At 38.9% G+C, this 12,406-nt stretch overlaps 1 protein-coding gene across 17 annotated transcripts in view; it reads right to left on the minus strand.

Annotated features, from left to right (window-relative positions):
• The window catches only part of ank2b (ankyrin 2b, neuronal), a 241,092-nt gene that overhangs the window by 67,358 nt on the left and 161,328 nt on the right, over window positions 1-12,406 (minus strand). For 16 of the 17 annotated variants that reach the window (XM_035993711.1, XM_035993710.1, XM_035993713.1 and 13 more), the window contains exons 4-11: window positions 10,491-10,589; window positions 10,188-10,286; window positions 8,485-8,670; window positions 5,199-5,222; window positions 3,508-3,516; window positions 2,823-2,921; window positions 818-916; window positions 153-251 (exon numbers count right to left, since the gene is read on the minus strand). In XM_035993711.1, coding sequence (XP_035849604.1) covers window positions 153-251; window positions 818-916; window positions 2,823-2,921; window positions 3,508-3,516; window positions 5,199-5,222; window positions 8,485-8,670; window positions 10,188-10,286; window positions 10,491-10,589 — 714 coding nt within the window. The remainder of the gene's footprint in view (window positions 1-152; window positions 252-817; window positions 917-2,822; window positions 2,922-3,507; window positions 3,517-5,198; window positions 5,223-8,484; window positions 8,671-10,187; window positions 10,287-10,490; window positions 10,590-12,406) is intronic. The other variant, XM_031299818.2, reaches the window with a different exon arrangement.

The following is a 12,406-nucleotide window of genomic DNA, read 5'->3' on the forward strand; positions in this document are numbered from 1 at the left end:
TCATCCCCCCTAGCTCCATGCTCTCGTCCAAAAAACAAGATGGCGATGGATAAAGTGCCAAACATGAGGCTTCAAAACGGCAGTCCACAAACCAAAGGGTGATGTCATGGATGCTACGTCCATTATTTTTACAGTCTATGCATGTGACACACCTTGGTCCTGGCCAGCAAGGGAGCACCTCTCTCCAGCAGGACCTCCACAGCTGTATCATGTCCACTCCGGGCAGCACAGTGTAGGGGAGTCAGACCATCCTATGCAACACACAAGCACAGAAACGTATTCATAGTCATTCAATACATACTGACACTGACTTTTAAGTAAGTTAGTCTGGATGTGAGGTCAAAGGCTCACCTGAAAAAAAACTCATCAGTTTCTATACCAGAGCCAGGTTACTCCCAACACGCAGGTGTAGCCAATTACTAACCCAGGCTGGATGTAGTTTGTATTGGTGAGAATCAAATATAGCTAATAGCATGACTGTCATGCTAGTTGGCCCCCATCCATAGTCCCCCTGCCGAGTATGATGCTTAACTTAATCCACTGACCTCCAGAGCTGAACTGAAATCAACAGCATTTAGCTCATATTCACATCTGTTGTTACTAATGGAGATAATGATAATGAGCTTGTCATTGTTTTGCTCCTGTGCATATAATAGCAGAAACATCTGCATCGAGAATATTCCATCAGTAATAGCAGCAAGTGTGGAGGAATGGACTGAGGAGAAGAAGCATATTGTGCTGCGGTCTTGAGATAAATCCCCTTCTACAATTCAAAACTAAGATTACACTACCATAGTTTGCTTCTCATAATACTCACCCTTGTTTTAGCATCAATCTGAGAGCCACGGTCCAGTAACAGGCCAACCATGTTAGTGTTGCCACGCTTGGACGCCACATGAAGAGGAGTAATCCCATTCTACAGGGGAGAGAAAAATAACATTTAATGGCCTGCATTTTGGCTGAGTTAGACACATTAAATTATTTCAAATTCGTTAAAACTAAAGGATACGGAAAGTGAAATTTCATAGTTAAATAACATCACCTTTAAAATATATACAGTGCATTATTATTATTTCAAAGTAAAATATATTTGCGTTTGTTATCTTGTTCTTAAGAACTGAACCAGTCAAGTTTGAAATTATCTCAAACTGGGGGATGGTGTGCCTAATACAGACAAAGGATGAGTGCATTCTGTCAAACCTTTTAGCCACATTTACAGAATTTACAATCTCTGCAACCTCATTTTTAGCGACACAAGCAATTCCCTAAGGATTAAGAGAGTGCAAGGTGAGAAAAAAAGCTGTTATTATCCACACTGCTCGCAATGCCTAAAAATAGGACATCTAAATTTGTTTTCAGGATGATATTAAAGGGACAAATACCAATCTGAAAACCCAGAAATTAAAGTAAACAATGTGTACTGCTGAGTTAGCTGGGTGTGAGGCAAGATGAAGAATTTACACCATGGAGGTGTAGTGTGAGCAACATGCATCAGTTAAATTGCGCTTCTGTGTGTACAGCACAAGGAAAACGCAAGCCGTCGTTTTTCCCTGCCTTGTCTTTGAAATTATTGTCAGCCTCAATAACTCTGCAGAAGGTCATGACGAATCAAGGCCAAGCATTTAAAAGAAGTTGCATCTCCTATAAGTGAGCCACTAACTCAATTCCTCTCAGTCTCATTAAAAAACCGGGGTCATCCCAAAAGACCAAAAAATAGCAAAGGTCATAAAAAAGCTAGTAGGCAAAACATTTTAAACACCTGAATGATAACCATTTCCTGTATAAACACCAATATGGGTTTTGACAAAATCACTTAACATACACGGGTCTTTTGCAATTTATAGACAAATTCTCCACAGCTTTGGACAATTATATGTTCACAATTGATATATTCTTATATATCAAAGGCTTTTGATACAGTTGCTCATAACATTTTTATTTCCAAACTTCAAAGTTATGGCGTTCAGGATGTTGTTATCAATTGGCTAAGTGACTATCTTTATAATAGCGATCAATATGTATCTATAAAAGGTTGTATTTCTAACAGAATTTATTGTGGAGTGCCTCAAAGATCAATTCTTGGGCCACTTATATTTCTCATCTATATAAATGACTTTGCTTGGATGTCTGATTCTACATTACCCATACTGTTCGCTGATGATACCAATATTGTCATATCACAAGGAAGCTTTGGCTCCTTGATCACAGAAGCCAAAATTCTTTTATTAGGATTAACCCCTTGAGATAAACTCATCTCATTTTCAAGGGGGTCCTCAACAGCATATAAGTACAATACAAACATATTTAGAACATATTTCGTTTCGTAACATACAAAAAGACCCATAATAACACCCTGAAGCACACACACACACACACACACACACACACATACACACACACACACACGCACACACACACACACACACAAACGCACACACACACACACACACTCACACACCCACACACACACACACACACACACACACACACACACCACACATTTGTATTGTACATTACCTAATGTATTTCACAACTTCTTTTTAATGAACCCTGATGTCAATTCTTCCAACCAGACAAACAATGGAAATTCATCTTCCCTATAATCACATAACTCTTGGACAATATGCCATAAAATACAGAGGACCAGCACTTTGCAATTTCCAAATCCAAATTTTGAGATTTACTAGATATTAAACCTAATAGCTAATAGCGCTGAGATTCAGGAGCCAACAATATTGTGCAGACGTGTTCTTGTAGAATTGTAATGTCTGTCAATGCGCTTACAGAGCAAAATAACAGTGCTTATTAGTGTGGAATCCTACCCTTGCCGTGAAGTCGACTGCTGCCCCTCGGTTCAGCAGGAGCGTGGCCACATTGACGTTGCCATAGTGGGCAGCGATATGCAGGGGGGTGAATCCACTCTGGAAGAGAAACAGGAAAGATACAGACACACAGAGAGTAGGGCAGAGGTCAGACAATAGCCTTTACTTCATGCCCTTAAACTTTCAATTGTGTCTCTTGATCTTTAGTCTTCCCAGCATGCATCACAGATGAAAAAAACTAAACTGAATGCAAAGAAAAAAAATCAATTATTTTGAAATATTCAAGTCGGAATATGTAGCACCCATAAACCCAAAAACACACTCAGAAACGTCACTTCCATGCAGGTTATCAACCACAGAAACAAAAGTAAAGGAAGGGCTTTCCTAGTTTTCAAAAAACAATTTGAAATGAAAAGGACAAAAACTGAAACAAACAAATAGATGTACAGTATACATAGATATTCATCAAGATTGACATGAAAATTGACAAACAATATTAGCTACCCAAACAACACCAAATCATAGTGAACTCATAAAGTGGCACATAACGAGAAGGGTACATTTCTGATCAACACCAAAGTGCACTATGTTTACTGTACGTCAAGGAAGTATTAGAGTTAGCAATGAGAAATATATGAGAAAAGTTAGAGATTGCAGAGCAGTTTGGAGCAGATTCTTGCCTTACCTTGCCGTTCTGTAAGTGTGGTCCGATTTAATGTGAAAAAGTTGTTTATAAAAGTGTGAAGAATACAGTGACTAACGTGATGGTTTAAAAACTTTACACAGTCAAAAGCTTAAAATGGTGCAAACTAAGGTAGCGTGGATGCAACATGCTATTCAATACCAAGTCTTTGGCCAAGCAGGTACGGTAAGACCTTAAAGCTTTATAGGCTTCCCATGTCATTATTAATTAGCATTGTTATATTAGTAAAGAGTAAAAGTCAAATACAAGTAATTTAAAGATGTATATAAAAGCATGCATTTGAAATACTTGATCAGGAAAAGTCTTGTATAGAAGACCAGGACTGCCAACATTTAAATAAAATTACAATTTTAATTGTCAATTTGTGTGTGCATTATTAAAATTAAAAAAATTAAATTGTTTAAAATGCATGATTACTGCCAAAATGGACATGGAAAATTCTACTGATAAATAAGTTTCAGTTTACTCAAAAGCAAAACACGGCCATATTGACAATGCATGAAATGGACTATTCATTTAATTTTATTTTAAATGGTAGACAATGTGCAATCTAAACATGAAGTTTAATTTAAATTATATTCTTTTTTATTTTATTTTCTGATGTTTGCCGATATATTGCATGATAATTGCTGTTATTATGGTCAGTGTTATTATGGAAGGATCCTCCCAGATGTCCTTTGTAAAGTTTTTCAAAGTCAACAAAATGGACACCATTTAATTTTAATTTTATTTGCTCTGGTTTCTGGACAGATTTAAACAAAATGTCCAGTTTTGCATTTTCAAGATTTGCGTAGGTTTCACATTGTTTGCCTATTTGAAAATGAAAACAAAAGTCAAGTTTACATTAAACTTTAATATCATTGTTGCTGTGGCATTCTTTTCTGTACACTAAAAAATACTGGTCAATAGTCTTTGCTTTGACGGTATTTATGCATTTTGAACATGAATTAAAGATCTAATTTTTTCAGTTTTTCATGCACAAACAAATAGAAAATATCATTTGAATTTGATTAATTGATTTCATTTCTATTTGGCACCACTGGACTTCCATACTGAAGGAAATAAATTGTATGCTATAATTTTACCAATACTGTTTCAAACTAAGCAGTTCATAGTGCATCTATAAAAAATCAAATCATCAACATGACAATCATGCAACATGGCATAAACAGACAAAATTACAATACAGACTAGTAAACAATATCAATTGATAGATGTTCCAAAAATGCATCAGCACAGTAATCATCAAATCAACCCTTGCAGGAGATACTTTAAAATAAATCAATAGATGTTTTAAGGGTCAGATATGAAAAAAACAAAAGGGGCTTCCTAAGCTGGTGACAATATGAGTCTAAACTTGGGGGAAAAAAAATGAAAATGCATACAGACAGCGTATGAATAAACAAAATCTAAAGCCAAAAACTAAAGATAATTAGACTGTGCGCAGTGCCTGAGTGCAGGACACACGGCAGTAGCTTGGCCATTCGTGTCAGCCGTGCATGTTGACCTTATTGAACCAAACCAACAGAAAGTGTAGGAACCAAATTATACTTTTTTTACACCATGCAGTGCTGTGGAAGTGAAATAAATAAATGGTGAAGGTAAAGAAAAGAGAAATAATGGAATGGGAGTGTATAGTAAATCTGTGGAGAATCAAAGGAGCATGTGTATACCTCAGTAGTCCTATTGACCATCATCTGAAGCAGGAAGAATGAGGGAGGGAAAGATCAGTTCAGTTAGGCTTGGTTAACACATTACTGCAGTGTAGTCAGATGCACAGCAGCCCAGCTGTGCTGTCACATACTAAACTGGCGAGCGATGCGGCTGGTGTGGGCCACTTCCTCGTGCAGATGATGTCCAGTTCACACATACATCACGTATGTTTTGTGGAGATGCAACAGATTGTTGATCATTTGTTTATGGGATTAATAGTTTGGTCTACATTTTAACAATAGTGAAAAACATGCTCATTGCAACTTTCCAGAGTTCAAAACAACAATCCAACCCACAAAGATATAAAACAAAGTAATGCAGTACATCATCACCCATAAAAAGCTGGAAACAGCAAAATGTCACATTTTTATGTGGATCAACTAATCTGAAGTCTGAAGTCTTAACTTTAATACTTTATAATGCATTACAAGAGCCAATAAGAAATGAACTGAAGAAATATGTACTATCACATCAGGACATTGGATTTTTAGCAGCTAAATGAACAACATTGCTGATTTGGTACTTTGTATTTACATGTGTAATGGGATCACCAAAACAAAACAAGTAGTAAAGGAAAAGTCAATGTGCCATTCTGTCATTGCCACTTCTGTTTAAAACTGTAACTCAACTACATAGTGGCAAAGATCTTGACTAGATTTTAAAAACAGGGTATGCTCTAAACTACAACAAGTACATAATCGTTAAATGGTAATAATTAAATTGTTATCTCTTCCAAATAAGTTTGGCTAACCTGGGGGTTTGGTTACAACCTGTCTGAATGCATCTCTTATCCTGTTGGACTTCTTCTAACAACGTTGCTGCACTACAAGATCTCAGCAATTCACATGTTGAGGACAATTATTAGCGATAGGATTGGTGGCCAAAACTAAGATAAGACCTGAGTTGTAAAAGGTTATCGCTATCCCTTAAAGGGGTTTAAGTTTATTCAACAGTGTCTTAATTGATGGTAACAGAATACTTTTCAGTAAGAGTCTTGGTTTAGCGAACTGAGATGTAAGCAGGCCATTTCAGATAGCTATCACTAGACTGTTTTGACTCTGACACTAGACTGTTGGGTTGTTTCCCCAGAGATGTGTTTTATGTGTATCTGTGTTTGAGTTTACATGCTGCTGTTTATAGCTTCCTATGAGTCATGTTGAGCAGGGCTGCATCACAACAGCTGAACCACATACTGTATGGCATTATACTAAATGCATGCACATACCGTGTGCCTCCACAGTGTTTTGTTACATAACAACATAATTGGTGCTTTGTTGAAATAGACTGTAGTTAATGTAGAAGCAATATTAATATACATTCAGGAAGATGGATCAACAGTATAGTGTAGTAAATCATCTTCACTCAAGCCACAGTCCCTTAAAGCCATTATCCGGTATCAGTGTTCCTACGTCAACAGGTAACTGTGAATTCCCACAAATACCGGATTGACACTCCCATCCCTTTCTGATGGAATCCCCTCCCTTGGTTGCATGCAGGCTTGTATATCACCACCATACAACCTGCAGCCTGGCACACTCCATGCAGTGGACAGTGCTACACTTAGACACCGGTGCAGCAAGGTAGAAGGGGGTGATGGGGAAAGTGTGTGGGTGAGTGTTAGCATTCAAAGAGAGAGAGGAGAAGAGGGAGAGACCCAGTTAGTGGCAGGACCAGGAGTGACGTGGCAGGCACAGAGACACTGAATAAGAGACAGGAAAAGAGAAATCGAGAGATGCATGGACAGACAGATGGAAACACAAACACACTATACACAGGTATACAGCTTCATGACAAAAGTACATCATGACAAGTCGACAATTTAGTGGTCTTCCGTAATACACTCAATCTTAGTAATCATACATTTGGGGGACGCTATTTACACCTGCTGAGATTGTTATCTGGTTAATTTATCTGGATACGGGAAATATTTAAATTATTGACACCACAACAGTGTAATAAAATGACATCCAATCTACCAGACCAGTGGTGCCTAAAGCTTTCCACCTACTCGCCTACTTGACATAAGGAGCAAGAAAAATGAGACCCTGGGATTATAATAAGACCGGATGTAATGAGAACAGTGTGATTAGATTCTTGATTGTCAGGATAACTTATCCAGATACACATTCAAGGTAACACTTTACAATAAGTTACACATAAATGTAGTTAGTTACTGAGGAACGAATGAGGAATGAATGAGTTACGAATGGTTAGCTAATGATTAGTTACTGATTGACTGTTTAAAGCACTAATGATTAGTTACTGGTAAACAGAATGGTAGCTACTGTAAAATGAATAACGAATGCTCGTTACTCATTCATTCAACAGTAACTACCATTCTGTTTACCAGTAACTAATCATTAGTTAACCATTAACTTATTCAGTTAAAGGTGCTCTAAGTGATGTCACACGTTTTTTAGGCTACAACATTTTTTGTCACATACAGCAAAAATCTCCTCACTATCTGCTAGCTGCCTGTCCCCTGAACACACTGTAAAAAACATGGTCTCTGTAGACAGCCCAGGCTCCACAAACGGCAAAAACAAACTGCGCCAACCTGCACCACAAAACATAACAAACAGTGTTCCAGCCAATAACCGACAAGAAGGATTTGGGGGTTGGGGGGTTAGTGCGCGGAAGGGAGAGGGAGGGGACGGGAGGCGGGAGGGGCGAGCTAGCCTCGTTTTGTTTGAAAATACTTTGAACGTCAACAAGAAATGACGTCGCCCAACATCGCTTAGGGCACCTTTAACAGTAGCTACCATACTGTTTACCAGTCAGCAGCTGTAGCAACTCAAATTCAGTGCAAACCCTAGTACCAGGGGGTCAGAGTGGGCTAGTAGGTCTATAACCAACGGCATCAACAGAAAGTTGGCCTATCTAGCAGTAGTCAGGGCGGTCCGGGATCAGCAAGCGTTCTTTTAACCCTACCCCCCCCTCTGCTGAAACAAAGCCTAGAGGAAACAATGTTGACATTTAAAAGACAGCTAGACTGGTTTCAATCCTTTACTTTCTACACTCTTTGCCTCAAATATTACAAGATCCTATTTAGCCAAATCCACTTCAGCCTCATACAATTCATATACTTCATAAAAGTCCTCACAACCATACTGAATAAAAACATTTGATCGCAAAAAAAAGTCCTCACAACCATAGCACGGACACATTTGCACAAACAAATAGCAGCACATTAGCTTGACTTCCACACATGCCAACCCCCCAACTCAAACCGTGCTATGGGCATACCTTCGACTGGACATCAGCATTGTGGTCATTCTGCAGGAGCAGGGCGGCTGACTTGGTGTCATCCTTGCGGGCAGCAATGTGCAAGGCAGGCAGGCGGACCTTGCCTTTAGTATCATTCTCCAGTAGGACAGAAACCACCTGGTTGTGGCCCTGCTGGAGGGCGATGGCCAGAGGGGTGAAGCCATCCTGGGTGAAGGAAGACAGGTTAAAAGGATTAGCTACATTTCATTCTCAAGAATCCTTAAATGTAGGAGTCTCAAAAAGTCTGATTTGTTTGGTTGACAGACATTCAATTAGTGTAAATAAACATTGGTATTTAAAAAATGGCCATGTCTCAAATAATAGAAGGAACAAATAAAGGCAGGGTAAAAAACAAGGAGGGGTGGCATTCCTTGTATTAAAACGGTTGATATGGTAAACTATATCAATATAACAACACAGCCATGTCACATTCATCACTCTGCTGCTCTCACTTTATCTGTTTAACAGAAAATGCCTGTTTTCATTCAAAAATGTATTCCCATTTGCTAAAAGCTTTTTCCAATTTCTGTTAAGCTACCATCAATAAAACTCAACACTTCCTGCATATGTTTCAAACTGAAAGCCGACCAGGACAGGGAGGGATTATGCTGTTTGAGCCATGGTAGGTTCTCAGTATGGAACCTCTGTGCAAGAAGTTTCACTTATGGTAGCTTAACGGTGACCACGCTAGTAGGGGGCTTTAGGAATGTCGATGTTCATCTGTCAGTGAGTCAACCACTTTGGTCAAAACGTTTGGACTTAAATCTCTCAACTAAAACTGGATAAATAACCAGGACATTTTGTACACACATTCATGGTCCCCAGATGATGAATTCTAATGACTTTGGTGATCCCCTGATGATGATGGTGATTCGGCTTGCCACTTTATGGTCATGTGCAATAAAATATTGTCATTTGTCATCATGATTTCCCAGATGATGTGTCCTAATGACTTGGTGGACCCATAACTTTCCCTCTAGCCCCACTAGCATGTTGACATGTCTAGAGATATCCATTTCCAGGATGGATTGCCATTAATTAAAAACTGTCAAATACTTTTTTCTTTTTTTATGGTCTTTGAATTGACAGGATAGCTTGAAGACAGGAAAGGGGAGAGAGTGGGGGGACGACATGCAGCAAAGGGCCACGGGTCAGATTCGAACCAAGGACACCGCCAAGGACTCAGCCTACAGGGGCACACACTCTACCGGGTGAGCTAGAGGTTGCCCCAAAATTGTCAAATACTTTGATTTATGGCCAAATACCTGCCAAATAATGGGATTTACATCAGCCATGTATCTGCGTTGTGTTCAGTGCCAGTGTTACAGTATACTGTATGCGTGATTCCATAGGAGAGTTCGATCTAGTCACCCTAAATATAGTCTTTACTCTATATCCTTGACGTTCCACTTTTGGGATTCTCTGCAGGGTAAATTCAGACAGCTAGCTAGACTATCTGTCCAGTCTGAGTTTTCTCACGCACGACTATTTTGCAGCGGCTCTGTGCGGAGTTTAGCGCAGCCCATGACGATTCTGATTGGTTTAAAAAATGCCATTAAACCAGAGCACGTTTAGCTTCCATCCCCGAATGCTATGTGGAGCAGCCAGACCTTCCTTCAGCTCGCTTTGAAGGAGGGTCTGGCAAAGCGAGACTACTCTAAATATACACCCACTCCTCTCACCTCAGTAGCAGTGCTCTGGTTGCCTCCATTCTCAAGCAGATATCGCACCACATCCATGTGGTTCTCCTGGGCGGCCATGTACAGAGGAGTGAATCCATTCTACAGCACAAAGGCAAAAACAAGAGGTTACCAATAAACTACAGGTCATGGACATCTACTGTATTTCCTCACCCAATCAGCCAAACATAAGGACAGCTCTCTTAAATGATATTAGTGATGAGTAATACAGGAGGTGATATTATGATTGTCTTTTAAGTGGATAGCAGCATTAAACGACTTCAGCAGCAGAGTACAGAGGCTCACCTGAGACTGGGAATTGATGTCAGCTCCTCGTTTAACCAGGATCTTCACTACTTCAGCCTGACCAGCTAGCGAGGATATGTGAAGTGCAGTGTTTCCTTTCTGGATTAATAAAAGGACAATGAGAAGAAGAATTTCTACGTTAAAATAATGATTATTCATATCAGTATTTTTCTTTATGACCTAACCCTATTAAAAGATGGTATCTGTGAATGTTAAACAGTGCAGCTGTGAATGGATGTTCTGCAATAAACGAGCAGCTCTGACTGTCGATGAGTTGTTGTTAATTCTTTATTTTAGCAAAAGCTAATGAATCAATTACAAATACGAGTTGTGGTTGAGAGCAGAATCTCAAATCAGTCTTATCAAGTCCCACATAGTTTGACGCTTCTCCAATCATATTTCACAATGCTGTTTGGCTTACTCGCATTTGCATTTAATTATAGTTAGGTATTTACATATCACAGTATTAATGACTTATGAATAAAGCAAATTGAGGTTGACAAGGGTTATGTTATTATATTAGCATTGGGTCATGTGAGTATTAGATTCACAGTAATGTGAAATATCAAACGCTCAGTTGAACAGTGACTTCAGCTCCCAGGAGAAACACAGTTTAAAGAGTAACATACAGGTCTATACATAGATATAAAACAATAGATGTGACATGTAATTCTGATTTGCCATTCCAGGATGGAACCATATGGCGACCATCTTACCTGGGTTAAGTTTTAGAATTGCTTCAATTGGAACCTATAGCGAAAGAGGTTTTATATCTATGGGTCTATATCTACTGGAGGTTGAAGGATGCAGTACATGACTCCATGGCAGCTGGAATGATAGAATATGGAATGAGGGGTACACATCCCTCCAAAATCTTTTAGAGGGGTTCAGTTGGGTTGAGATGACAAGACTGAGGCCAAGACATGATTCACATAATTTTCACCCATATGTAACATTTAAGTGAGTCCGGCCTCTAGCCAATAAGGTTACAAAATGTATAAAGTTCTCTATATAAATTCAGATATTGGAGGTGATTGCAGATGGTTTACCAGAGAAAACTGGTAAAATTGCATTGGATATTTCAAAGGTTACACAGAGAGGGACATGTTGAAAACATGTGGAAACAGTAAGCTGGAGTCTGAGGACATCACAAACAGGATCAACATCCTCATACGTTCTTGATGGTCTGACTTTAGTAAAGTGATAGCGGAGGGCGCAATTTCACAGAAATACAAAACAGGAGGTATTAAACCATACCCAAACCAGACTACAGTATGCTATATAGTGTCCAGCTACAAATTGACTATATATACTTATACTGACACTGACTTGTTGCACCTGGGATTCATTTTGGATGTTATGTTTTATTTTTGACTATTTATTGCATACCTTTCCTTTCACAGCTTTTTGTAATAGCAAACACTGTTATGGTGTCTAATCATTAAATGCTTGGTCAAACTAGCATATAAAATATTGTTAGTGAGGTCAATCAATTCCTTTCAGTGGAATGATCACCACACCCGAAAAGAAACTGCAGTTACAGGCTGGATTATACAGCTTCTGGAAGGCCTACCTACAATCACATAGAAGCCCTCTTTTGAAAGGCCCAGGTGAACGACGCTAGTTTAGCGATGCGGGGACATTAAACATTATGTAACATGATTTATGGATTCATAATTATAATATTCTACAAAGACACTGTAGTTCCAGGATGGATTTAAAAGCTTTTAAAAAAGGAAGACCTCGTGCATCTCTCTGCTTCTAAACAAAAAAAGTCTCTACACTGCATTGATCTGGAGATATTGAATATGAAATAAAATGTGTAGTTTGCTGATGTATATGATAGCTGCGTTATTAGAAAAAAAACGCAAACCACGTGTCTTAGTAAGATGTTGTTCAGCACGAGCCTCCAGAGC

This window comes from Sander lucioperca, chromosome 17 (genome assembly GCF_008315115.2).
Source record: "Sander lucioperca isolate FBNREF2018 chromosome 17, SLUC_FBN_1.2, whole genome shotgun sequence".
Classification (NCBI taxonomy): domain Eukaryota; kingdom Metazoa; phylum Chordata; class Actinopteri; order Perciformes; family Percidae; genus Sander; species Sander lucioperca.